Source organism: Oncorhynchus clarkii, chromosome 33 (genome assembly GCF_045791955.1).
Source record: "Oncorhynchus clarkii lewisi isolate Uvic-CL-2024 chromosome 33, UVic_Ocla_1.0, whole genome shotgun sequence".
Taxonomy (NCBI): Eukaryota; Metazoa; Chordata; class Actinopteri; order Salmoniformes; family Salmonidae; genus Oncorhynchus; species Oncorhynchus clarkii.
Window position 1 is genome coordinate 29,679,512 of NC_092179.1, and position 24,725 is coordinate 29,704,236.

The following is a 24,725-nucleotide window of genomic DNA, read 5'->3' on the forward strand; positions in this document are numbered from 1 at the left end:
CACCCAGTGAGAGAGACACACACACCAAGTGAGAGAGAGACACACACACACAGTGAGAAAGAGAAACAAACACACACACATATGCACACACACACACTCCCTCACTCACATGCACCAAGTGAGAGAGACACACACACACACACCCAGTGAGAGAGAGACACACACACTCACTCAGAGAGAGAAGCAGACGCAACACGTCAGCAACACGTCAGCAAAACGTCAGCAACACGTTAGCAACACGTCAGCAACACGTTAGCAACACGTTAGCAACACGTCAGCAACACGTCAGCAACACGTTAGCAACACGTTAGCAACATGTCAGCAACACGTTACCAACACGTCAGCAACACGTTAGCAACACGTCAGCAACACGTTAGCAACACGTTAGCAACACGTCAGCAACACGTTAGCAACACGTTAGGAACACGTTAGCAAAACGTCAGCAACACGTTAGCAAAACGTCAGCAACACGTCAGCAACACGTTAGCAAAACGTCAGCAACACGTCAGCAACACGTTAGCAACACGTCAGCAACACGTCAGCAACACGTTAGCAACACGTTAGCAACACGTCAGCAACACATTAGCAACACGTCAGCAAAACGTCAGCAACACGTTAGCAAAACGTCAGCAACACGTCAGCAACACGTTAGCAACATGTCAGCAACACGTTAGCAAAACGTCAGCAACACGTTAGCAACACGTCAGCAACACGTTAGCAACACGTCAGCAACACGTTAGCAAAACGTCAGCAACATGTTAGCAACACGTTAGCAAAACGTCAGCAACACGTCAGCAACACGTCAGCAACACGTTAGCAACATGTCAGCAACACGTCAGCAACACGTCAGCAACACGTTAGCAACACGTTAGCAAAACGTCAGCAACACGTCAGCAAAACGTCAGCAACATGTTAGCAACACGTTAGCAAAACGTCAGCAACACGTCAGCAACACGTCAGCAACACGTTAGCAACATGTCAGCAACACGTCAGCAACACGTCAGCAACACGTCAGCCAGTATTAGATCAAATGGGAGGAAAAGTAAAGAGCATGCATTCAGCAGGATAAGATGCAGCAGACACTTCCTGTATTGCTCAACCACAACACATTGTCTAGTGGACCACTAGACAGCTAGACAACATGCTACATGTACATCATCACTTCATCTTATTATTCCCTTAGACCATCATTGTATTCCCATTCAATGAAATGGTTCAAACGTCAATAACAAACATGAAATCACAAACCTCAATAAACAGCTTGTTTGTAAACACAGGGGCCAAAATAGCTACATGCAAATTTAAGCGACGTCACTCCAATCCACACAACAGTAAGATCTCCACGCTCCATCACTCCACAGCACATCTCACAGCAGTGAGTCCTGGACCCATCACTTACATCCTTCCAGAACCTTAGCTTTTTGTCCCCCATGAACGGCCATAAAAACGTTGAGGAAGGTGAGGAAAGCTAAGTATTAGTCAACAGGCAGATAAAGATAATGTGGGTAGTGGCTGAGTCCCAAATGACAGCCTATTCCCTATAGTAGTAGTGCACTACTTTTGACCAGGGTGCATAGGGCTCTGGTCAGAAGTAGTGCACTATAAAGGGAATAGGGTGCCATTTGGGATGCAAACAACGTGGCAAGACAATACTAGAAGATTCCTCTCCACTGGGGTTGAACTAAATCATCATGTGAGATCTCTCCCAACATGCACATCATGTCACCATGCAGTGTTGTTGAGATGCAAGTCACTGGAAGGAAGCTACTGTATCTATGGTTCATTGACTAGATGCTTTCAAACCCTCTATATACTAACTTGTAACCTGTAATGTCATGAAAGCTGAAAACATATAACTCCAGTAACTAAATAATACAGTACCCATTCAATACTATGATCTACCGTCACCATATCCTACTGTACTTACGGTCAAGAGGCACTTCTAAGGCTGTGGTCATGCGACCAAGGAATATCACCAGCAAAGCACCGCTGCTCAGCACCCATTTCCTCTTCCTGTCCATGGTCCGGCGTGTCACGTTAAAAATCTTCCCCCCTGGTCAGAGCTCTCCACAATCAGGACTATGTGGGGGTCAAGCAGGGTATCCACCACACCAGTCAGTCAGCTGAGAGAGAGAGAGAGACAGAGAGAGACAGAGAGAGAGAGATAGAGAGAGATAGAGAGAGATAGAGAGAGAGAGAGAGATAGATAGAAAGAGACAGAGAGAGAGAGAGACAGAGAGAGAGAGAGACAGAGAGAGAGAGAGAGAGAGAGAGAGAGAAAGAGAGAGAGAGAGAGAGAGAGAGATAGAGAGAAAGAGACAGACAGAGAGAGACAGAGAGAGACAGAGAGAGAGAGACAGACAGAGACACAGAGACAGAGACAGACACAGAGACAGAGGAATGAAGTACTGTTTAGTTTAGTTCATTAGGATCTCCATTAGATACTGCCCATGCAGCAGTGCAGTAAGACCTACTTAAGAAATTACAGTAATTCAAAGTGAAATTGATGTACACCATTAGATTCTCTTAACCCATCAATTCAACAGATAACTTCAAACAACCACAAAACAGAAAACCGCCAAGGGCCCCTAAGTCGTCAAAGGCAACCTATGAACACTACAGTGTACAGCAGGTCTGAGTGCTCCAGCGAGAATTGGAACTGGACTGGCTGTAGTGTGATTGGCTGTAACCACAGACCACAGGTGAGCAGTGTTCACCGGACGTGGTACCTTATCCCAGACCTGAGTTTTCAACCCTCTCTCTCTCCCTCTCTCTCCCTCTCTTTCTCTGTCTCTCTCTCTCTCCCTCTCTCCTCTCTCTCCCTCTCCCTCTCCATCTCTCTCTCTCCCTCTCTCTCTCTCTCCATCTCTCTCCCTCTCTCTCCCTCTCTCTCTCTGTCTCTCTCTCTCTCCCTCTCTACTCGCTCTCCCTCTCCCTCTGCCTCTCCATCTCCATCTCCATCTCTCTCCCTCCCTCTCTCCCTCTCTCTCTCTCCCTCTCCATCTCTCTCTCTCCCTCTCCCTCTCCCTCTCTCTCCCTCCATCTCTCTCTCTCTCTGTCTCTCTCTCTCCCTCTCCCTCTGTCTCTCTCTCCCTCTCTCTCCCTCTCTCTCTCCCCCCCTCTCTCTCTCCCCCTCTCCATCTCTCTCCCTCTCTCTCCCCCTCTCTCTCTCCCTCCCTCTCCCTCTCTACCACATCTGCTGTCTCGACCTCTGAATGCTCGGCTATGAAAAGCCATCTGACATGTATTCCTGAGGTGCTGACCTGTTGCACCCCCAACAACCACTGTGATTATTATTATTTGACCCTGCAGGTCATCTACTAACGTTTGAACATCTTGGCCATGTTCTGTTATAATCTCCACCTGGCACAGCCAGAAGAGGACTGGCCTCCCTTCAGAGCCTGGTTCCTCTCTAGGTTTCTTCCTGTGTTCCTGCCTCTCTAGGTTTCTTCCTGTGTTCCTGCCTCTCTAGGGAGTTTTCCCCAGCCACCGTGCTTCTACATCTGCATTGCTTCCTGATTGGGGTTTTAGGCTGGGTTTCTGTATAACATTTTGTGACATCTGCTGATGTACAAAAGGTTTTATAAATAAGTGTGATTGATTGATTGCTTGACCGTGACAATCACAGAACAGCCACAGAGGGTAGAGAGCACCACTGTCAGCCATATGGATCCTATTACACATGAATGGACGGCGACATGGACACACTTCTGTTTGCAACAACAAAAGAGGTTAGAAGACACTGAATGTGTTCATATTGTTAATAGTCTCTAATAAACTGCACCACGGGGAATAGACAGGAAACATGTATCTGGCTACATTCACTTTCACCCATTCATTCTAATAGATAACATGAGCTAGTATCAACAGGCTGTCTATGCTAATGTAGGGAATACAATGACCCACATAGAAAAAGCAGAAGAGAAAGTCCTCATCCGTGTGATTCACATTGTTCACAGTGGAGAGAGGGACCTGTCCAAGGCTGAGCTGTTGAGGAAGAGTCACAGTGGACAGAGGGACCTGTCCAAGGCTGTTGAGGAAGAGTCACAGTGGACAGAGGGACCTGTCCAAGGCTGAGCTGTTGAGGAAGAGTCACAGTGGACAGAGGGACCTGTCCAAGGCTGAGCTGTTGAGGAAGAGTAACAGTGGACAGAGGGACCTGTCCAAGACTGTTGAGGAAGGGTCACAGTGGACAGAGGGACCTGTCCAAGGCTGAGCTGTTGAGGAAGAGTCACAGTGGACAGAGGGACTTGTCTAAGGCTGAGCTGTTGAGGAAGAATCACAGTGGACAGAGGGACCTGTCCAAGGCTGTTGAGGAAGAATCACAGTGGACAGAGGGACCTGTCCAAGGCTGTTGAGGAAGAGTCACAGTGGACAGAGGGACCTGTCCAAGGCTGAGCTGTTGTGGAAGAGTCACAGTGGACAGAGGGACTTGTCTAAGGCTGAGCTGTTGAGGAAGAATCACAGTGGACAGAGGGACCTATCCAAGGCTGTTGAGGAAGAGTCACAGTGGACAGAGGGACCTGTCCAAGGCTGTTGAGGAAGAGTCACAGTGGACAGAGGGACCTGTCCAAGGCTGAGCTGTTGAGGAAGAGTCACAGTGGACAGAGGGACCTGTCCAAGGCTGAGCTGTTGATGAAGAATAGTGTAACTGCCTACAGAGATGGTATTCTCTATTCTAGCTCATGTCAGCACACCAGGCCTGGTTGGCTGGAGAGGAGAGGAGGAGAGGAGAGTTGTTATGGAAGTTGAATCAGTAAGGCTGGTCTGAATGGATCGTCACTTCATTCACCGGGTAAACTCTATAATTCACATCACTTCCTATCTCGCTTACCTTCATAGCAGGTATTTATATAGTAGTGTTATTAATGATACCTCATCAGGATAGCAGGTATTGGTATGGGAGTGTTAATAATGTTACCTCATCAGGATAGCAGGAGTGTTAATAATGTTACCTCATCAGGATAGCAGGAGTGTTAATAATGTTACCTCATCAGGATAGCAGGAGTGTTATTAATGTTACCTCATCAGGATAGCAGGTATTGGTATGGGAGTGTTAATAATGATACCTCATCAGGATAGCAGGTATTGGTATGGGAGTGTTAATAATGTTACCTCATCAGGATAGCAGGTATTGGTATGGGAGAGTTAATAATGTTACCTCATCAGGATAGCAGGTATTGGTATGGGAGTGTTAATAATGATACCTCATCAGGATAGCAGGTATTGGTATGGGAGTGTTAATAATGTTACCTCATCAGGATAGCAGGTATTGGTATGGGAGTGTTAATAATGTTACCTCATCAGGATAGCAGGTATTGGTATGGGAGTGTTAATAATGTTACCTCATCAGGATAGAAGGAGTGTTAATAATGATACCTCATCGGGATAGCAGGTATTGGTATGGGAGTGTTATTAATGATACCTCATCAGGATAGCAGGAGTGTTAATAATGTTACCTCATCAGGATAGCAGGTATTGGTATGGGAGTGTTATTAATGATACCTCATCAGGATAGCAGGAGTGTTAATAATGTTACCTCATCAGGATAGCAGGAGTGTTATTAATGATACCTCATCAGGATAGCAGGAGTGTTAATAATGTTACCTCATCAGGATAGCAGGTATTGGTATGGGAGTGTTATTAATGATACCTCATCAGGATAGCAGGAGTGTTAATAATGTTACCTCATCAGGATAGCAGGAGTGTTATTAATGATACCTCATCAGGATAGCAGGAGTGTTAATAATGTTACCTCATCAGGATAGCCGGTATTGGTATGGGAGTGTTATCAATGTTACCTCATCAGGATAGCAGGTATTGGTATGGGAGTGTTATTAATGTTACCTCATCAGGATAGCAGGTATTGGTATGGGAGTGTTAATAATGTTACCTCATCAGGATAGCAGGTATTGGTATGGGAGTGTTATTAATGTTACCTCATCAGGATAGCAGGTATTGGTATGGGAGTGTTAATAATGTTACCTCATCAGGATAGCAGGAGTGTTATTAATGTTACCTCATCAGGATAGCAGGTATTGGTATGGGAGTGTTAATAATGATAGCCCATCAGGATAGCAGCTATTGGTATGGGAGTGTTATTAATGTTACCTCATCAGGATAGCAGGTATTGGTATGGGAATGTTAATAATGTTACCTCATCAGGATAGCAGGTATTGGTATGGGAATGTTAATAATGTTACCTCATCAGGATAGCATCACATCTCTCCTCCTCTTTACCATTAGCCAGTGTGTGGAATGTCATTCACCTATTCATTTCAGCCAATGAACATGGCACACTAACACAATTCCACCACGCTTCCTGGTTAACCTAAGGGATCACTTCCCTTTCGGTCAACCAATGGGCATAAATCTGGGGGAGCATTTATGTCAACTCACCCCTTGTTTCTCACTTGGTGTTTTGCAGCAACAGTCTTCCAACATAATAACCTGAAGCCCCGTTCTCCCAGCATAGGGCAACCTGTCATCAGCACCTGGCTCTGAGGAGCATTTCTCTGAGACTAGGCCTACCCCAAACTATTCATTAAAATGACATATTATATTATGTCTCTGCTGTCAATCAGTTAAGCCTGTACTCCATTTAAATACTATTCATGGCCATGGCCATACACACACACACACACACACACACACACACACACACACACACACACACACACACACACACACACACACACAGGTTAAAGGTTACAGGATTACAGGGTAGAGGTTAAAGGTTAAAGGTTACAGGGTTACAGGGTAGAGGTTAAAGGTTAAAGGTTACAGGGTTACAGGGTTACAGGATTACAGGGAAGAGGTTAAAGGTTACAGGGTTACAGGATTGCAGGGTAGAGGTTAAAGGTTACAGGATTACAGGGTAGAGGTTAAAGGTTACAGGGTTACAGGGTTACAGGCCTCTGCTCTGTTGGATGGAAAACCATCTCACTGAATTACTATTGTAGACACACACTCAACATTCACAAATAAGCAAATCTCACTGGCTGGGGATAACTGTACACACACACACACATACATGCACACGCACACACAGATTGGAGCATTCAGCATTCAGACACAGTGAAACCCATCTCTGCACACACACTCCCAGTATTTGTAAAACAGACAACAGTAGCTGTGACAGTGGGAAAAATAACAGCTTTTATACAGGATGTCAAATCTCACATAGAGATGCACATAGGAATGACATATTTGGTGTGATAAATAACAGCATACTGGAATGTTCAGAGGTATGCCACCATTGTGATTTTGAGCAAATATACAATACTTCATACCATACCAATAAAACCCTTTTAAATGAAAAAACATAACATTCATACTAGTCAGATGTCAACTTCTGGAACAAATGACACCCAGCACACCCACAGTGCCATGGCAACTGATGGTGTGGGTGCATTGTATGCATTGCCCCCTCGGGAGAGGAGAACTTGAAATGTCTCAAGGCAGAAAGAAAAACAACAACAAACTCACTGCCAAAGAATGAGCCTGCCAATCAAATGCTTAGAGATGGAAAAGCCTGCCAATCAAATGCCTGAGATAGAAGAGACTGCCAATCAAACGGCGGAGATGGAAGAGCCTGCCAATCAAACGCCCGGAGATAGAAGAGCCTGCCAATCAAACACCCGGAGATGGTAGAGCCTACCAATCAAACGCCGGAGATAGAAGAGCCTGCCAATCAAACACCCGGAGATGGTAGAGCCTACCAATCAAACGCCGGAGATAGAAGAGCCTGCCAATCAAACACCCGGAGATGGTAGAGCCTGCCAATCAAATGCATGGAGATGGAAGAGCCTGCCAATCAAACACCCGGAGATGGTAGAGCCTACCAATCAAACGCCGGAGATAGAAGAGCCTGCCAATCAAACACCCGGAGATGGTAGAGCCTACCAATCAAACGCCGGATATAGAAGAGCCTGCCAATCAAACACCCGGAGATGGTAGAGCCTGCCAATCAAATGCTGGAGATGAAGGGCCTGTCAATCAAACGCCAGAAGAAAATCGTACTGTTGCCAAGCTGCTATACTCAGTTATCTGAAAGGACTCTTGACATATTTTTTGCATGCATCCCAAATGGCACCCTATTCCCTACATAGTGCACTACTTTTGACCAGGGTGCACAGGGGTCTATGCTAGGCAGTAGGGTACCATTTGACAACCACAGAGGGCTAGAGAGGGTAGGAGGAGGGGGGGGGGGGGGGGGGTCAATTTGTCAAGGTGTTAAAACTCACGAACAGCTGTTGAAGAAGGGGAACACGGCTCCCTATTTCCTATAGACCACCCTCCTTTAGACTGAGGGCCATAGGGCTGTTAGGGAATAGGGTGCCATTTGGTACGTACACTGTGTGTAGTGTACGGAGCTGTGCCTGTGATGGTATCATTGCTATGCAGTTGTATATCACAGTTAAGGCCACCTTCCTCTGTCTCTGTGATCCAGCCCTGTGATCCAAGCTCTTACAGCAGTATAGGTTGTTATTTGTTGCTGTATCTGTGGTGGGTTAATGTAGTGTTGCTGTGTCTGTGGTGGTTAATGTAGTGTGGCTGTATCTGTGGTGGTTAATGTAGTGTTGCTGTATCTGTGGTGGTTAATGTAGTGTGGCTGTATCTGTGGTGGTTAATGTAGTGTGGCTGTATCTGTGGTGGTTAATGTAGTGTTGCTGTATCTGTGGTGGGTTAATGTAGTGTTGCTGTATCTGTGGTGGGTTAATGTAGTGTTGCTGTATCTGTGGTGGGTTAATGTAGTGTTGCTGTGTCTGTGGTGGTTAATGTAGTTTTGCTGTGTCTGTGGTGGTTAATGTAGTGTTGCTGTGTCTGTGGTGGTTAATGTAGTGTGGCTGTATCTGTGGTGGTTAATGTAGTGTTGCTGTGTCTGTGGTGGATTAATGTAGTGTGGCTGTATCTGTGGTGGTTAATGTAGTGTGGCTGTATCTGTGGTGGTTAATGTAGTGTTGCTGTATCTGTGGTGGGTTAATGTAGTGTTGCTGTATCTGTGGTGGGTTAATGTAGTGTTGCTGTATCTGTGGTGGGTTAATGTAGTGTTGCTGTGTCTGTGGTGGTTAATGTAGTGTTGCTGTGTCTGTGGTGGTTAATGTAGTGTGGCTGTATCTGTGGTGGTTAATGTAGTGTTGCTGTATCTGTGGTGGTTAATGTAGTGTTGCTGTATCTGTGGTGGGTTAATGTAGTGTTGCTGTATCTGTGGTGGGTTAATGTAGTGTTGCTGTATCTGTGGTGGGTTAATGTAGTGTTGCTGTATCTGTGGTGGGTTAATGTAGTGTGGCTGTATCTGTGGTGGGTTAATGTAGTGTTGCTGTATCTGTGGTGGGTTAATGTAGTGTTGCTGTATCTGTGGTGGTTAATGTAGTGTTGCTGTGTCTGTGGTGGTTAATGTAGTGTTGTTGTATCTGTGGTGGGTTAATGTAGTGTTGCTGTATCTGTGGTGGGTTAATGTAGTGTTGCTGTGTCTGTGGTGGTTAATGTAGTGTTGCTGTGTCTGTGGTGGGTTAATGTAGTGTTGCTGTATCTGTGGTGGGTTAATGTAGTGTTGCTGTATCTGTGGTGGGTTAATGTAGTGTTGCTGTATCTGTGGTGGGTTAATCTGTGGTGGCTGTATCTGTGGTGGGTTATTGTAGTGTGGCTGTATCTGTGGTGGTTAATGTAGTGTTGCTGTATCTGTGGCGGGTTAATGGCTGTATCTGTGGTGGTTAATGTAGTGTGGCTGTATCTGTGGTGGATCAATGTAGTGTTGCTGTATCTGTGGTGGGTTAATCTGTGGTGGCTGTATCTGTGGTGGGTTAATCTGTGGTGGCTGTATCTGTGGTGGGTTAATGTAGTGTGGCTGTATCTGTGGTGGTTAATGTAGTGTGGCTGTATCTGTGGTGGGTTAATGTAGTGTTGCTGTATCTGTGGTGGGTTAATGTAGTGTTGCTGTATCTGTGGTGGGTTAATCTGTGGTGGCTGTATCTGCGGTGGGTTAATGTAGTGTGGCTGTATCTGTGGTGGTTAATGTAGTGTTGCTGTATCTGTGGTGGTTAATGGCTGTATCTGTGGTGGATCAATGTAGTGTGGCTGTATCTGTGGTGGGTTAATGTAGTGTTGCTGTATCTGTGGTGGGTTAATGGCTGTATCTGTGGTGGTTAATGTAGTGTTGCTGTATCTGTGGTGGTTAATGTAGTGTGGCTGTATCTGTGGTGGTTAATGTAGTGTGGCTGTATCTGTGGTAGTTAATGTAGTGTTGCTGTATCTGTGGTGGGTTAATGTTGTGTGGCTGTATCTGTGGTGGTTAATGTAGTGTTGTTGTATCTGTGGTGGTTAATGTAGTGTTGCTGTATCTGTGGTGGTTAATGTAGTGTTGCTGTATCTGTGGTGGTTAATGTAGTGTGGCTGTATCTGTGGTGGTTAATGTAGTGTGGCTGTGTCTGTGGTGGATTAGTATAGTGTGACGAGGGAGGGAGGCTGCTGTGCATTGTCAGGATGGATCATGCCGAACAGGGCTGTTTGTGACCTAACACTTCCCTAGGATGTGGCCAATTACACTGATCTCTACCCTCACAAGTCATTAACTTAGAGATGGAGAGATGTTAAGAGAAGGGATAGAGAGAGAAAGAGAGAGAGAGAAAGAGAGACAGAGGGAGAAGGAGAGAGAGACAGAGAGAGAGACAGAGAGAGAGAGAGAGAGACAGAGAGAGACAGAGAGAGACAGAGAGAGAGCGAGAGCAAGAGCGAGAGAGACAAAGAGACAAAGAGAGAGAGAGACAGAGAGAGTAACCACAACATCTCAGGCCTCAGTTTCACTCCATTTCACTCCTCTTCTGCCCCTTCACCCTTCTTTCCCCCCTCTCAGTCCCTCCCCCACTCTTTCTCCCTCCTCCACCCCTCCACCTTTCATTCACCCCCCTCACTCCCTTCATCCCCTCTTTCTCCCTCCTCCGTGCCTCCGTTCATCCCAGTGAGTCTGTTAGAATGCCTGAGCTCATCCCTAACCCCTAGTAACCAACCTCAGCTGCTCTGCTGCCATCTCACATCACACACACACACACACACACACACACACACACACACACACACACACACACACACACACACACACACACACACACACACTGCCAGCTCACATCCCTATGTGGCCCATGATACCAACGCCACATTAAACTTCACATAAAAGCAGGGGTCTGTTTAAGCTAGCCTTGTGTTACTGTGTTGTCCTAAGGAAGGGCCTCTGAGGATACAGTACATTGATATTTATACCTGGAGACTATCATAACCACTAGACCTTATACTGTAGTCTCTATACCTGGAGACTATCATTACCACTACAGACCTTATACTGTAGTCTTTATACCTGGAGACTATCATTACCACTACAGACCTAATACTGTAGTCTTTATACCTAGAGACTATCATTACCACTACAGACGTTATACTGTAGTCTTTATACCTGGAGACTATCATTACCACTACAGACCTTATACTGTAGTCTTTATACCTGGAGACTATCATTACCACTACAGACCTTATACTGTAGTCTTTATACCTGGAGACTATCATTACCACTACAGACCTTATACTGTAGTCTTTATACCTGGAGACTATCATTACCACTACAGACCTTATACTGTAGTCTTTATACCTGGAGACTATCATTACCACTACAGACCTTATACTGTAGTCTTTATACCTAGAGACTATCATTACCACTACAGACCTTATACTGTAGTCTTTATACCTGGAGACTATCATTACCACTACAGACCTTATTCTGTAGTCTTTATACCTGGAGACTATCATTACCACTATCATTACCACTACAGACCTTATACTGTAGTCTTTATACCTGGAGACTATCATTACCACTACAGACTGTAGTCTTTATACCTGGAGACTATCATTACCACTACAGACCTTATACTGTAGTCTTTATACCTGGAGACTATCATTACCACTACAGACCTTATACTGTAGTCTTTATACCTGGAGACTATCATTACCACTACAGACTGTAGTCTTTATACCTGGAGACTATCATTACCACTACAGACCTTATACTGTAGTCTTCATACCTGGAGACTATCATTACCACTACAGACCTTATACTGTAGTGTTAATACCTGGAGACTATCATTACCACTACAGACCTTATACTGTAGTCTTTATACCTGGAGACTATCATTACCACTACAGACCTTATACTGTAGTCTTTATACCTGGAGACTATCATTACCACTACAGACCTTATACTGTAGTCTTTATACTTGGAGACTATCATTACCACTACAGACCTTATACTGTAGTCTTTATACCTGGAGACTATCATTACCACTACAGACCTTATACTGTAGTCTTTATACCTGGAGACTATCATTACCACTACAGAACTTATACTGTAGTCTTTATACCTGGAGACTGTCATTACCACTACAGACCTTATACTGTAGTCTTTATACCTGGAGACTATCATTACCACTACAGACCTTATACTGTAGTCTTTATACCTGGAGACTATCATTACCACTACAGACCTTATACTGTAGTCTTTATACCTGGAGACTATCATTACCACTACAGACCTTATACTGTAGTCTTTATACCTAGAGACTATCATTACCACTACAGACCTTATACTGTAGTCTTTATACCTGGAGACTATCATTACCACTACAGACCTTATTATGTAGTCTTTATACCTGGAGACTATCATTACCACTACAGACCTTATACTGTAGTCTTTATACCTGGAGACTATCATTACCACTACAGACCTTATACTGTAGTCTTTATACCTGGAGACTATCATTACCACTACAGACCTTATACTGTAGTCTTTATACCTGGAGACTATCATTACCACTACAGACCTTATACTGTAGTCTTTATACCTGGAGACTATCATTACCACTACAGACCTTATACTGTAGTCTTTATACCTGGAGACTATCATTACCACTACAGACCTTATACTGTAGTCTTTATACTTGGAGACTATCATTACCACTACAGACCTTATACTGTAGTCTTTATACCTGGAGACTATCATTACCACTACAGACCTTATACTGTAGTCTTTATACCTGGAGACTATCATTACCACTACAGAACTTATACTGTAGTCTTTATACCTGGAGACTATCATTACCACTACAGACCTTATACTGTAGTCTTTATACCTGGAGACTATCATTACCACTACAGACCTTATACTGTAGTCTTTATACCTGGAGACTATCATTACCACTACATACCTTATACTGTAGTCTTTATACCTGGAGACTATCATTACCACTACAGACCTTATACTGTAGTCTTTATACCTAGAGACTATCATTACCACTACAGACCTTATACTGTAGTCTTTATACCTGGAGACTATCATTACCACTACAGACCTTATTCTGTAGTCTTTATACCTGGAGACTATAATTACCACTACAGACCTTATACTGTAGTCTTTATACCTGGAGACTATCATTACCACTACAGACCTTATACTGTAGTCTTTATACCTGGAGACTATCATTACCACTACAGACCTTATACTGTAGTCTTTATACCTGGAGACTATCATTACCACTACAGACCTTATACTGTAGTCTTTATACCTAGAGACTATCATTACCACTACAGACCTTATACTGTAGTCTTTATACCTGGAGACTATCATTACCACTACAGACCTTATACTGTAGTCTTTATACCTGGAGACTATCATTACCACTACAGACCTTATACTGTAGTCTTTATACCCATACTATCATTACCACTACAGACCTTATATTGTAGTCTTTATACCTGGAGACTAGCATTACCACTAGACCTTATACTGTAGTCTTTATACCTGGAGACTATCATTACCACTACAGACCTTATACTGTAGTCTTTATACCTGGAGACTATCATTACCACTACAGACCTTATACTGTAGTCTTTATACCTAGAGACTATCATTACCACTACAGACCTTATACTGTAGTCTTTATACCTAGAGACTATCATTACCACTACAGACCTTATACTGTAGTCTTTATACCTGGAGACTATCATTACCACTACAGACCTTATACTGTAGTCTTTATACCTAGAGACTATAATTACCACTACAGACCTTATACTGTAGTCTTTATACCTGGAGACTATCATTACCACTACAGACCTTATTCTGTAGTCTTTATACCTGGAGACTATCATTACCACTACAGACCTTATACTGTAGTCTTTATACCTGGAGACTATCATTACCACTACAGACCTTATACTGTAGTCTTTATACCTGGAGACTATCATTACCACTACAGACCTTATACTGTAGTCTTTATACCTGGAGACTATCATTACCACTACAGACCTTATACTGTAGTCTTTATACCTAGAGACTATCATTACCACTACAGACCTTATACGGTAGTCTTTATACCTGGAGACTATCATTACCACTGCAGACCTTATACTGTAGTCTTTATACCTGGAGACTATCATTACCACTACAGACCTTATACTGTAGTCTTTATACCTGGAGACTATCATTACCACTACAGACCTTATATTGTAGTCTTTATACCTGGAGACTATCATTACCCACTTATACTGTAGTCTTTATACCTGGAGACTATCATTACCACTACAGACCTTATACTGTAGTCTTTATACCTGGAGACTATCATTACCACTACAGACCTTATACTGTAGTCTTTATACCTGGAGACTATCATTACCACTACAGACCTTATACTGTAGTCTTTATACCTGGAGACTATCATTACCACTACAGACCTTATACTGTAGTCTTTATACCTGGAGACTATCATTACCACTACAGACCTTATACTGTAGTCTTTATACCTGGAGACTATCATTACCACTACAGACCTTATACTGTAGTCTTTATACCTGGAGACTATCATTACCACTACAGACCTTATACTGTAGTCTTTATACCTGGAGACTATCATTACCACTACAGACCTTATACTGTAGTCTTTATACCTGGAGACTATCATTACCACTACAGACCTTATACTGTAGTCTTTATACCTGGAGACTATCATTACCACTAGAGCTTATACTGTAGTCTTTATACCTGGAGACTATCATTACCACTACAGACCTTATACTGTAGTCTTTATACCTGGAGACTATCATTACCACTACAGACCTTATACTGTAGTCTTTATACCTGGAGACTATCATTACCACTACAGACCTTATACTGTAGTCTTTATACCTGGAGACTATCATTACCACTACAGACCTTATACTGTAGTCTTTATACCTGGAGACTATCATTACCACTACAGACCTTATACTGTAGTCTTTATACCTGGAGACTATCATTACCACTACAGACCTTATACTGTAGTCTTTATACCTGGAGACTATCATTACCACTACAGACCTTATACTGTAGTCTTTATACCTGGAGACTATCATTACCACTACAGACCTTATACTGTAGTCTTTATACCTGGAGACTATCATTACCACTACAGACCTTATACTGTAGTCTTTATACCTGGAGACTATCATTACCACTACAGACCTTATACTGTAGTCTTTATACCTGGAGACTATCATTACCACTACAGACCTTATACTGTAGTCTTTATACCTGGAGACTATCATTACCACTACAGACCTTATACTGTAGTCTTTATACCTGGAGACTATCATTACCACTACAGACCTTATACTGTAGTCTTTATACCTGGAGACTATCATTACCACTACAGACCTTATACTGTAGTCTTTATACCTGGAGACTATCATTACCACTACAGACCTTATACTGTAGTCTTTATACCTGGAGACTATCATTACCACTACAGACCTTATACTGTAGTCTTTATACCTGGAGACTATCATTACCACTACAGACCTTATACTGTAGTCTTTATACCTGGAGACTATCATTACTACATTACCACTACAGACTATCTTACCACTACTGTAGTCTTTATACCTGGAGACTATCATTACCACTACAGACCTTATACTGTAGTCTTTATACCTGGAGACTATCATTACCACTACAGACCTTATACTGTAGTCTTTATACCTGGAGACTATCATTACCACTACAGACCTTATACTGTAGTCTTTATACCTAGAGACTATCATTACCACTACAGACCTTATACTGTAGTCTTTATACCTGGAGACTATCATTACCACTACAGACCTTATACTGTAGTCTTTATACCTGGAGACTATCATTACCACTACAGACCTTATACTGTAGTCTTTATACCTGGAGACTATCATTACCACTACAGACCTTATACTGTAGTCTTTATACCTGGAGACTATCATTACCACTACAGACCTTATACTGTAGTCTTTATACCTGGAGACTATCATTACCACTACAGACCTTATACTGTAGTCTTTATACCTGGAGACTATCATTACCACTACAGACCTTATACTGTAGTCTTTATACCTGGAGACTATCATTACCACTACAGACCTTATACTGTAGTCTTTATACCTGGAGACTATCATTACCACTACAGACCTTATACTGTAGTCTTTATACCTGGAGACTATCATTACCACTACAGACCTTATACTGTAGTCTTTATACCTGGAGACTATCATTACCACTACAGACCTTATACTGTAGTCTTTATACCTGGAGACTATCATTACCACTACAGACCTTATACTGTAGTCTTTATACCTGGAGACTATCATTACCACTACAGACCTTATACTGTAGTCTTTATACCTGGAGACTACTACATTACCACTACAGACTATCTTATACTGTAGTCTTTATACCTGGAGACTATCATTACCACTACAGACCTTATACTGTAGTCTTTATACCTGGAGACTATCATTACCACTACAGACCTTATACTGTAGTCTTTATACCTGGAGACTATCATTACCACTACAGACCTTATACTGTAGTCTTTATACCTGGAGACTATCATTACCACTACAGACCTTATACTGTAGTCTTTATACCTGGAGACTATCATTACCACTACAGACCTTATACTGTAGTCTTTATACCTGGAGACTATCATTACCACTACAGACCTTATACTGTAGTCTTTATACCTGGAGACTATCATTACCACTACAGACCTTATACTGTAGACTATCATTACCACTCTTTATACCTGGAGACTATCATTACCACTACAGACCTTATACTGTAGTCTTTATACCTGGAGACTATCATTACCACTACAGACCTTATACTGTAGTCTTTATACCTGGAGACTATCATTACCACTACAGACCTTATACTGTAGTCTTTATACCTGGAGACTATCATTACCACTACAGACCTTATACTGTAGTCTTTATACCTGGAGACTATCATTACCACTACAGACCTTATACTGTAGTCTTTATACCTGGAGACTATCATTACCACTACAGACCTTATACTGTAGTCTTTATACCTGGAGACTATCATTACCACTACAGACCTTATACTGTAGTCTTTATACCTGGAGACTATCATTACCACTACAGACCTTATACTGTAGTCTTTATACCTGGAGACTATCATTACCACTACAGACCTTATACTGTAGTCTTTATACCTGGAGACTATCATTACCACTACAGACCTTATACTGTAGTCTTTATACCTGGAGACTATCATTACCACTACAGACCTTATACTGTAGTCTTTATACCTGGAGACTATCATTACCACTACAGACCTTATACTGTAGTCTTTATACCTAGAGACTATCATTACCACTACAGACCTTATACTGTAGTCTTTATACCTAGAGACTATCATTACCACTACAGACCTTATACTGTAGTCTTTATACCTGGAGACTATCATTACCACTACAGACCTTATACTGTAGTCTTTATACCTGGAGACTATCATTACCACTACAGACCTTATACTGTAGTCTTTATACCTGGAGACTATCATTACCACTACAGACCTTATACTGTAGTCTTTATACCTGGAGACTATCATTACCACTACAGACCTTATACTGTAGTCTTTATACCTGGAGACTATCATTACCACTACAGACCTTATACTGTAGTCTTTATACCTGGAGACTATCATTACCACTACAGACCTTATACTGTAGTCTTTATACCTAGAGACTATCATTACCACTACAGACCTTATACTGTAGTCTTTATACCTGGAGACTATCATTACCACTACAGACCTTATACTGTAGTCTTTATACCTGGAGACTATCATTACCACTACAGACCTTATACTGTAGTCTTTATACCTGGAGACTATCATTACCACTACAGACCTTATACTGTAGTCTTTATACTTGGAGACTATCATTACCACTACAGACCTTATACTGTAGTCTTTATACCTGGAGACTATCATTACCACTACAGACCTTATACTGTAGTCTTTATACCTGGAGACTATCATTACCACTACAGACCTTATACTGTAGTCTTTATACCTGGAGACTATCATTACCACTACAGACCTTATACTGTAGTCTTTATACCTGGAGACTATCATTACCACTACAGACCTTATACTGTAGTCTTCATACCTGGAGACTATCATTACCACTACAGACCTTATACTGTAGTCTTTATACCTGGAGACTATCATTACCACTACAGACCTTATACTGTAGTCTTTATACCTAGAGACTATCATTACCACTACAGACCTTATACTGTAGTCTTTATACCTGGAGACTATCATTACCACTACAGACCTTATTCTGTAGTCTTTATACCTGGAGACTATAATTACCACTACAGACCTTATACTGTAGTCTTTATACCTGGAGACTATCATTACCACTACAGACCTTATACTGTAGTCTTTATACCTGGAGACTATCATTCCCACTACAGACCTTATACTGTAGTCTTTATACCTGGAGACTATCATTACCACTACAGACCTTATACTGTAGTCTTTATACCTGGAGACTATCATTACCACTACAGACCTTATACTGTAGTCTTTATACCTAGAGACTATCATTACCACTACAGACCTTATACTGTAGTCTTTATACCTGGAGACTATCATTACCACTACAGACCTTATACTGTAGTCTTTATACCTGGAGACTATCATTACCACTACAGACCTTATACTGTAGTCTTTATACCTGGAGACTATCATTACCACTACAGACCTTATACTGTAGTCTTTATACCTGGAGACTAGCATTACCACTAGACCTTATACTGTAGTCTTTATACCTGGAGACTATCATTACCACTACAGACCTTATACTGTAGTCTTTATACCTGGAGACTATCATTACCACTACCACTACAGACCTTATACTGTAGTCTTTATACCTGGAGACTATCATTACCACTACAGACCTTATACTGTAGTCTTTATACCTAGAGACTATCATTACCACTACAGACCTTATACTGTAGTCTTTATACCTGGAGACTATCATTACCACTACAGACCTTATACTGTAGTCTTTATACCTAGAGACTATAATTACCACTACAGACCTTATACTGTAGTCTTTATACCTGGAGACTATCATTACCACTACAGACCTTATTCTGTAGTCTTTATACCTGGAGACTATAATTACCACTACAGACCTTATACTGTAGTCTTTATACCTGGAGACTATCATTACCACTACAGACCTTATACTGTAGTCTTTATACCTGGAGACTATCATTACCACTACAGACCTTATACTGTAGTCTTTATACCTGGAGACTATCATTACCACTACAGACCTTATACTGTAGTCTTTATACCTGGAGACTATCATTACCACTACAGACCTTATACTGTAGTCTTTATACCTAGAGACTATCATTACCACTACAGACCTTATACTGTAGTCTTTATACCTGGAGACTATCATTACCACTACAGACCTTATACTGTAGTCTTTATACCTGGAGACTATCATTACCACTACAGACCTTATACTGTAGTCTTTATACCTGGAGACTATCATTACCACTACAGACCTTATACTGTAGTCTTTATACCTGGAGACTATCATTACCACTAGACCTTATACTGTAGTCTTTATACCTGGAGACTATCATTACCACTACAGACCTTATACTGTAGTCTTTATACCTGGAGACTATCATTACCACTACAGACCTTATACTGTAGTCTTTATACCTGGAGACTATCATTACCACTACAGACCTTATACTGTAGTCTTTATACCTGGAGACTATCATTACCACTACAGACCTTATACTTTAGCCTCACAGTCCCACATGCTCAACTGTCGATTTGGGTTTGTGTAATTTGGTGTCAACCCCCAACCGTGCACTTTGGGGATGCCGGTCTGGAGAAGGGAGGGAAGGGGGAGGGTTGTATAGGGGAGGGGGTCCGGCTGTCGTGGTCTCTCTCTCTCTCTCTCTCTCACTCTCTCACTCTCTCACTCTCTCACTCTCTCTCTCACTCACTCACTCACTCACTCACTCACTCACTCACTCACTCACTCACTCACTCACTCACTCTCACTCTCACACCCATGTCACATCTCCAGGGAGGTTGAGAATTAAAACCCCCCAGTCAGTAACACATCATAGGGCAACACAACAGAACCCAGTCTCCGCACTGACACAAGGACTTGACTTGAATGTCAGGATTTCCATATTTCAGAATCTGGAATGAATGACACCTTAAGACATACATTCCTCCATTTAGTTCCGCCATTAATTCCCCATACTGTAGACCGGTCCGTGTGTTGTTCTGTAGGAGAGGCACAGCGTGGAGATGATTGATGCGATTACAATATGAACTGGGGCCTGCTATTACAGAGCAGCATGGAGGACTCAAACGAAACGAGTACTGTACTGTACACACAAAAATGTTAATTCATGTGTGTACACATCAAGGACATCTTGCTGCCTTTTATTTGGCCCTGCAAGCAATTCCATGTGAATAAATAGTGAATGAATAGTGAATGAATAGTGAATGAATAGTGAATGAATAGTGAATGAATAGTGAATGAACAGTGAATGAACAGTGAATGAATAGTGAATGAATAGTGAATGAATAGTGAATGAATAGTGAATGAACAGTGAATGAATAGTGAATGAATAGTGAATGAACAGTGAATGAATAGTGAATGAATAGTGAATGAATAGTGAATGAATAGTGAATGAACAGTGAATGAATAGTGAATGAATAGTGAATGAATAGTGAATGAATAGTGAATGAATAGTGAATGAATAGTGAATGAATAGTGAATGAATAGTGAATGAACAGTGAATGAACAGTGAATGAATAGTGAATGAATAGTGAATGAATAGTGAATGAATAGTGAATGAATAGTGAATGAATAGTGAATGAATAGTGAATGAATAGTGAATGAATAGTGGGCCACTTGGACACCATATTAAAAAAAGGCTTTTAGTTCAGTCTCCGCTCTGGCCAACTCAGGAGGTCCTGAGTGCTAAAATAAAACTACTCACAGACGATAAACAAACACAATTACTTATTTTTTGTTAATATGACAAGTGTGTGTTTTTATGCTAACGTTCATTGTCTTCCAGCCCATTCTGTATGGTGAGCACTAAGCAGCCGGATTGAGACAGTGGCTGTCACTGCGTTAAGAACACTGCTTGTGTGTTGGTCTGTATGGTGAGCACTAAGCAGCCGGATTGAGACAGTGGCTGTCACTGCGTTAAGAACACTGCTTGTGTGTTGGTCTGTATGGTGAGCACTAAGCAGCCGGATTGAGACAGTGGCTGTCACTGCGTTAAGAACACTGCTTGTGTGTTGGTCTGTATGGGAGCTTTACAGACTCTATGATGTGTCCATATGGATGTAAGGAGGCCCCTTCTCATACTCCCCCGGGTCTCCCACTCTGTTTGTTTAGGCCTCCATTCACATGCTAATGCCCTGCCCACTGCAGCAGGGTCCACAGAGACTGGTCTGACACACAGAGAGGAGAGTCACACTGGTGTCACAAGGTGGAAGGTCTATTGATTGTTCTCATGTGTGAGTGTCAGCCGCACACACATGCATGAGGAGGTGCGGACGTATGCAGACACAGAGTCACACTAAACACACCCACACACACACACACACACACACACACACACACACACACACACACACACACACACACACGTCTGCACACATGCACTTATGCATACACACACATGACACGATGCCAAGCACGTGTACCAACAGTGAGACTCTGACTTCAGTTCTCATTCAATTTGACCCATAGTATATCATATTGGTCAGGGAGGGGTTTGAACACTAGGAACTGTCTTTGATGGGAAATGTATTTTCTGCCCAGTGACACTGTGGGTAAGTGAGACTTCAGGGTCAAGAGCTGGGGAGTGAGCCGGAGTGCCACTTCCAAAATCACTACGCCGTGTCCATGGCAACACTCTCTGGTCTACGAGTTCCTACTCTGTTACCAAGTGAACCTCCTCGATTGAAGAGTAGCCAAGGAGAGGAGACACAAAGAGACACTAACACAGCCATCTTTATGACAACTCTGAGCGGGAATTCAGTCTAAATGCAGCTCTCCAACACTCTGCTCTCAGAGAGACAGCTGGAGTTGGTTTAGACACTGAAGCAGAACCACTTGACTGAGTCAAAGAAGGCCGTGCACGCTCGTCTGAATCTGAGGAGAGCTGCACTAGCTACTTTAGGCTACAGTGCGGCAGGGTAGCCTAGTGGTTAGAGTGTTGGACTAGTAACCGGAAGGTTGCAAGTTCAAACCCCCGAGCTGACATATTTTCTGTCGTTCTGCCGCTGAACAGGCAGTTAACCCACTGTTCCTAGGCCATTGTTGAAAATAAGAATTTGTTCTTAACTGACTTGCCTAGTTAAATAAAGGTAAAAGAAAAATGTGTCACTTCTTCAGGACTAATGATTTGCGGGTTAACCTTTCTTAATCCACGGGGAAATATGCCGCTATTCACACAGCGATCACTGGCGTATAAAGTTAAGTATTATTTACAGACACTCATTTGTTCTGCAGACAATAGAAAGTTAACACTTTCCTTCACATCAGAGTAAAAACAGACAGTTTAATGTTCAAGTATGAAAATATGGCGGTAAGCAAACACCTTCCACTGATTTACTAACTGCTGGATGTAGGGATGTCAAACATATTATACACTCTGGACGTACAAGGTGAGTAAAGATATGCTGCTTTTACTGATCGGATCTCTCATGGTACTGTTGATTCAATTTGTATCCACACAGAAAAACCATGGCAACAAATGACACCAACACACACAGACTACACCAACACCTCTTGTTAGGAAACCAAGCCTCACAGTCTCCTCGTTGAACTAGGCCTCTGACCGGATTGTGATCATAGCGTGGCTTTGTGCCCCAGTTCAAATCAATGACCTCAGCCCTTTCACTCACACACAGCCTGCCTATTGATGGCTGGATGGGGTCAGACATTCTAGAAGCATCCACACAATCCTCTGGTCTTTCTCTACGGGGCTCTGTCTCTGTTCTGTGGGGCTTTGGGATAATGCTGATGGTCAGCACACGGCCACACGGGCCTCCCCACAGACCTATTGTGAAACCATGTTGTTGACGTGCTGGTTCCACTGAAACTGCAAGGGTGGAGGGATGGAGGAGTGGAGAGGGTGGAGGGATGGAGAGATGGAGAGGTGGAGGGGTGGAGAGGTGGAGAGGGTGGAGGGGTGGAGAGGGTGGAGGGATGGAGAGAGGGAGGGGTGGAGAGGGTGGAGAGGGTGGAGGGATGGAGAGGTGGAGGGGTGGAGGGATGGAGAGGGTGGAGGGATGGAGGGGTGGAGGGATGGAGAGGGTGGAGAGGGTGGAGGGATGGAGGGGTAGAGGGATGGAGAGGTGGAGGGGTGGGGAGGGATGGAGAGGGTGAAGAGGGTGGAGGGTGGAGGGGTGGAGGGATGGAGTGGTGGAGGGATGGAGAGGGTGGAGGGATGGAGGGGTAGAGAGGGTGGACGGGTAGAGAGGGTAGAGGGGTGGAGGGGTGGAGAGATGGAGGGGTGGAGGGGTGGAGAGGGTGGAGGGATGGAGGGGTGGAGAGGTAGAGAGGTAGAGGGATGGGTTGGGTGAAAGGAAGGAGGGGTGGAGGGGTGGAGGGGTAGAGGGATGGAGAGGGTGGAGGGGTGGAGGGGTGGAGAGGTGGAGGGGTGGAGAGGGTAGAGGGGTGGAGGGATGGAGAGGGTGGAGGGGTGGAGGGATGGAGAGGTGGAGGGGTGGAGAGGGTAGAGGGGTGGAGGGATGGAGAGGGTGGAGAGGGTGGAGGGATGGAGAGGGTGGATAGGGTGGAGGGATGGAGAGGGTGGAGGGATGGAGAGGGTAGAGGGGTGGAGGGATGGAGAGGGTGGAGGGATGGAGGGGTGGAGGGTGGAGGGTGGAGGGGTGGAGGGATGGAGAGGTGGAGGGGTGGAGAGGGTAGAGGGGTGGAGGGATGGAGAGGGTGGAGAGGGTGGAGGGATGGAGGGGTAGAGGGATGGAGAGGTGGAGGGGTGGGGAGGGATGGAGAGGGTGAAGAGGGTGGAGGGGTGGAGGGGTGGAGGGATGGAGTGGTGGAGGGATGGAGAGGGTGGGGAGGGGTGGAGGGATGGAGAGGTGGAGGGGTAGAGAGGGTAGAGGGGTGGAGGGATGGAGAGGGTGGAGAGGGTGGAGGGATGGAGGGGTAGAGGGATGGAGAGGTGGAGGGGTGGGGAGGGATGGAGAGGGTGAAGAGGGTGGAGGGGTGGAGGGGTGGAGGGATGGAGTGGTGGAGGGATGGAGAGGGTGGAGGGATGGAGGG

General features: G+C 43.6%; 1 protein-coding gene across 1 annotated transcript in view; it reads right to left on the reverse strand.

Moving 5' to 3' along the window:
- Window positions 1-24,725, reverse strand: part of LOC139392627 (neuronal cell adhesion molecule a) — a 139,176-nt gene that overhangs the window by 46,883 nt on the left and 67,568 nt on the right. Inside the window, exons 3-4 of the mRNA XM_071140738.1 lie at window positions 1,928-2,123; window positions 1,400-1,417 (exon numbers count right to left, since the gene is read on the reverse strand). Coding sequence (XP_070996839.1) covers window positions 1,400-1,417; window positions 1,928-2,021 — 112 coding nt within the window. The 5' untranslated portion in view covers window positions 2,022-2,123. The remainder of the gene's footprint in view (window positions 1-1,399; window positions 1,418-1,927; window positions 2,124-24,725) is intronic.